Genomic DNA, 5,344 nt, shown 5'->3' with positions numbered 1-5,344 from the left:
TATACCTCATATATATTTATTAACAAAATCCAAGGTAAACACTATACAATACAAAGGTTTTACATCTCCAGTCAGTCATCCTTAAAAATAAAGCTCATCTATGAACTTCCGAGTACTATACATTTAAGATCCTCATTTGTGCAGTTCAGCATTCATTCAGTTTTTCCTATGAGTAAAGTACTGTATACAGATATTGTAATTGTTATTAATAAGGAAATGTCTAATAAACTAAATGATTAAGCTGAGGGAATTGTAACTTTAATGAAATTGATTATTCACAAAACTTCAATAAAATTAAAGATGCATGATGTATTTATTGCCTGCAGATGGCGAGTCACAATAACATGGCTGAAAAATGTTGACCAAACCACACAGTAGAAATTAAAGAGACGACGATGTTTCTGTCCGTCTTGGACCATTATCAAGTTGATTGATGAGACGAGGAAGGCAAGGGCATTAAGTAGGCGAGAGAGAGAGGTGAGGAGAGGAAATCTTAGAGGATGATAAAAGCAAGGCAAAAGGTATGGAAGGTAAGGTGTAATAGAAATAAGAAAGGGATCATAAGAAAAAAGAAAAAGATAAAAGGAAGGGCAGGCTTATTAGAAATTTTAGAACATTTGAGTATGTACTGTGAAAGGGAAGAGTCAACAGCAACAAAGCCTGGACTCTGGTTCATGTTGGGAAGGTTGTGTATCAGAGTCGATTCGAGAAGACGGCATCTGTGAAGAGTAGAGGCAGAAAAGATTATTTTAGAGGAAAACCAATCGATAGGATGATTAGAATCCCTAACATGACAGAAGAGTTTGCAGACTTAACATTTTTGTGTTCCTCAAGTCCAACGACTGAAACGTCGTCGTCTCTTCAATTTCTAGTGTGGTTTGGTCAACATATTTATTGCCTATTACTTTGAAAAACATTATTCCTCTTTACAAGCCTAAACTAATATTTATTTGCATTACTAAGTCAACAAACATTGTAGAACAAAGTAGAGATATTGTACTCTTAATGTCCTAGTAACAACCTTTTGTCCACCTATCCATTCCTACCAGTATCAGCTTATCAACCGTACTGTACATGTAGTTCAAATCACAAGGCAAGTTAATAGAGTTATTTCCTCCTTAAAACAATGATAGCTAAATAAATTGATGAAGTCCTAAAATATGTGTGTTACTAAGGATGACCGGATGGCGGTATGACAACAGCTGGTAGAAAATATGATCGAACTTGTGCATGAAGTCTTGCAACTTCTGCGTCATCCTGACCAAGATTTTTCATCACATGTTCAAACTGGATTGCTCCTGAAGAGAAAGCATAAATTCTGTCATTATAATCTGAAATGTGAATCATTGATATTATTTTCCTACATCTCTCTCTAATAAGAAAGAATTTCAGAGCTTTTATCTAGCTAAAATGCATAAGCCTATATTTGATGCCTTTTCCCACAAGAAACTGCTTACCTTGAGGACATTGCCTCATTTGTAATCTTTCTAAATATACTGTATTGCACAATGGACTCCTACATTAAAAACAGTTTAGGAAGCTGTTTGAAATATCTGAAGAAAACAATCAAGTGTGATAACCTGGCTATTAAAGATATATATTAGTCATTACTTTCTTCCATGTAAAAATAAAAACAATAATTAACCAGATTTCATATATTGTATAAGTACTGCAATTAAGTAAATGGAAATTATTCAGTCCAGTAACTTTCAAATACAGGTACAGTACTGTAATTTGACGATACTGCACGTTATTTACGATACTGCATGTTATTGTGTATATATATATATATATATATACAGTATATATTATAAAAGATTGGAGAAAGGGCTGATATTGACCATATTTGCAGTATCCCATAAACCCATTCACTGTAGGTACTGTACTAATTTTCTGGATGGTCCCCAAAAAGTGCCAAAATGGGATAAACAATTATTTTTGTTTGCATTGTCATTAAACATTTAGTAAGAAAAAACACAATGTTCTTTCCATTATAGGAATACTAACAATTATTTTGTCAGACTGAGTGCCTCAGGACTAATAACTGCAAATAAAACATGACAGCTGATCTCACCAGGTTCTTTTAAAATACTGAACAAATTAGGGAACATTAATGTAGACCACTTCTTTAAAAAGGTTCAATATAACTCAGACAAGGGGCAACATCTTGCAAGACCAACAAGCCACACTGTGAACTAGTCATCAAGAGATGCTTTTTCACCCATAAGGTAATAAACTTATGAAATCACCTACTACTCAAGCCATAAATACCAAGACAGTGCTTCAGTTTAGAATATAGTTGGGAAAAATTCCTGATGGGTAAAAGAGGAAGGCCCTTTCACAAGCCACCAACTCTCTTTTACAATCTTGTTCACTAGAAATTGTGGCCCTTAAGTTAATCGTATCATGAATAACAAACCAAGATCTAATAAAACTGACGTTCACAATGGTATGAAACGAAAAAATTATTTCAATTTAAGTTTGACGTAACACTGGGAGACTACAGCAAGCAATACTCAAGCTGAGTTTTAAAGAACGTATGATATTTAGAATTAAGGGATACTGATATACCAAAGATTTATCTCTAAATGCAGAATTTTAAAAAATTAACACAATAGTGTGAATGCAATTTAGTCATAAATAATATGCCCATGTTCAAGAAATAAAAGTTGGGCAGAAATGAAATGTTTCTCTTAATACTGTATATCTCACATTTGACGTTTCTGGTGTAGTTCATAAACTTAGTATGATTGTTGGTTCAATTTCATCTCGACCAATGTTAAAAATCAGATTGTATTAAATAAATTCTCTCTGGATAATAAGACAATACTGTATTCAATAGAAAAAAAAGTACATAATAATGTAGTTTTCTTGCAGCCAACTTACCAACTCCATCTTGAGTGAAGCCATAGTTGCTGATAACTTTTGTAGTGACCTGAGTTACAAGTGGAAATACTCTAGTCATAAGTGCCACCATGTCATTGCCGGCAGCTTCTCGTGCTGCTTCTAAAGCTTCTACAACTTCACCTCCAGTAAGAGCAGCCAAAATTTCTCTCAATGCCGCTGAAAAGGAGAATTCAGCATTATTAATAAAATACAGTTGAGAAGACAAGTACAGTATAAATGTACCAGGTATAATTCAAATAACAATATTTATATACAATTTACACAAATAATATTTAACAATATTTACATACATGTATGTAAAGTATTTATATATATAAATATTACTAATAGGAAATACTGCTAATACAGTATTTAGTTTCAGACTGCTTCCAACAAGCATTTATTTCCTAAGTAGACACTTTCCATAGCTGCAGGTCAGTATTTATCGACATACCATTCTGTACGAAACATGAAGGTCCATTGCTCACACAAGTATCCAATTTTTAATTACTTAAAATTAATATTTTAGTTTTTTATTTGTGCACAGGATATCATAAATACACAAGAAGTTTGAGTAAGAATTAAACATTCTATATTTTGTACAAAGTGACCAGAATTTTGGAACTAGTGCATTACCGAGATTGAATGAAACGCAGAAATCATCGAAGTGTGATTTCGTCCAGAGTTTCGGACAAGGAACTCGGCCTCGTGTGCCTCATATGGGCCAATAGGCCTTCTGCAGTTACCTTCATTCTTATGAAACATCTACCATTCTACTTAGCACTTTTTTTTTTTTTTTTTTTTTTTTTTTTGACATATACAACAGTTGTTACATTCTTGTACAGCCACTAGTACGCGTAGCGTTTCGGGCAAGTCCTTAATCCTATGGTCCCTGGAATACGATCCCCTGCCGCGAAGAATCGTTTTTTCATCCAAGTACACATTTTACTGTTGCGTTAAACAGAGGCTACAGTTAAGGATTTGCGCCCAGTAAATCCTCCCCGGCCAGGATACGAACCCATGACATAGCACTCGCGGAACGCCAGGCGAGTGTCTTACCACTACACCATAGAGACTGCTCACGGAGACTGATCTTCTCACAAAGTGGGAGGTGAAGTGGGTGTAGAGTTAAAATAGGAGCAGGAGAGGTAGGAAGAAAGTAGCAGACTTGACCCAGTTGCTGGGTAGATTTTGTTTTTGGTAATGAAGTTTGCATTATTTAACAAAACAAGGCTAGCTTGAGCAATGCTAAGGAGTTGCCCGTGTCAACCATCCCTACATGTACTAGTTTTCAAAGTTTTATAAATTAAAAATTCCACTCAACAGATTTATGTTCTGGCAAGACATATTAAAGCATACAAAACTTTGTGGTGATGCTAGAGTTTCTAAGTAACTAAGTACTGTAAATTGAAACTGATTCTAGAATTTTCCACAAAACTTAAGCATAGAATACACAAGCCAGTTTGCCAACATATTTTAAAATCTAACCTAACAACGTCCTGCCCTTGCCCTGCACTCTCACGATAGCAAGTTATGTGGTCCCGTGCATATATATAATACATTTATTAATTAAGATGAGGCCACAGGTGTTTTGCACTGCACTCCTTTCCACTAACAAGCCAAGCTCAACCAACCATTAACAAATAGTACCCAAACTTAAATTCCACTACATGATATATATTCACAATCCTTACGTTAGATAGGGATTCTCTGTTCAGGTGATTCTTCAGTTCTTCCTAGAAAAATGCTGCAATTTCTCTAATATGGTCCATGTTCCAACCATGTGCAGAAACGTTATGTAGGGTCATTCCTGGTGGTCAGGTCAACAATGTTTTAGAACACAATACCGAACTAGTGACTGATCAATTGCTAACTCAATACATGTTATGGGCATTGCATTACAACCAACGCAAGTTGTGTAAAAACAGGGCCATCTATTTATCATTCTTTTTGGGTCACGTAGGAATTTATTTAACTTTTGCTTGATAAAATTAACTGTATACATAACAGCTTAACACAACACTCAATGACACGAGAGGCTCTGAAATACCTTTAGCTTTATCGGCAGTAAAGTTGTCAGGAAAGACATCGGCGTCGGCCGTAGCCATCACTGACCACACAACTTACAAGAGTCACCCTCCAAATGTCAACAGCGAGTGCTCCACCACTACAAAGTAATATATTTTGATATATAGAGTACACTACACGATGTTAATTGTTTTATTAATATTACAGTATTTCTGCACACACACACACACATATAATATATATATATATATATATATATATATATATATATATATATATATATATATATATATATATATATATATATATATATATATATATATATATATATATATATATATATATTATTAAATATGACCGAAAAAGTAAGATTAATAATTTTAACACGAATTTTCTCAATCTTTCGTACATTTCTTTTCACTGTTGGTGG

General features: G+C 34.2%; 1 protein-coding gene across 1 annotated transcript; it reads right to left on the bottom strand.

The window, feature by feature from the left end:
* On the bottom strand, nt 1-5,053 carry LOC123757864 (protein C10). The gene is made up of 3 exons (XM_045741757.2): nt 4,937-5,053; nt 2,887-3,063; nt 1-1,298 (listed from the first exon to the last, which is right to left on the bottom strand). Exons 1-3 carry the CDS (start codon nt 4,992-4,994, stop codon nt 1,171-1,173), a joined length of 363 nt encoding a protein of 120 aa, XP_045597713.1. The 5' UTR covers nt 4,995-5,053; the 3' UTR covers nt 1-1,170.
* Between the last annotated feature and the right edge of the window lie 291 nt (nt 5,054-5,344).

The sequence above is a fragment of the Procambarus clarkii genome, chromosome 40 (assembly GCF_040958095.1).
Source record: "Procambarus clarkii isolate CNS0578487 chromosome 40, FALCON_Pclarkii_2.0, whole genome shotgun sequence".
Lineage (NCBI taxonomy): Eukaryota > Metazoa > Arthropoda > Malacostraca > Decapoda > Cambaridae > Procambarus > Procambarus clarkii.
This window is presented reverse-complemented; position numbering and strand designations above follow the sequence as displayed.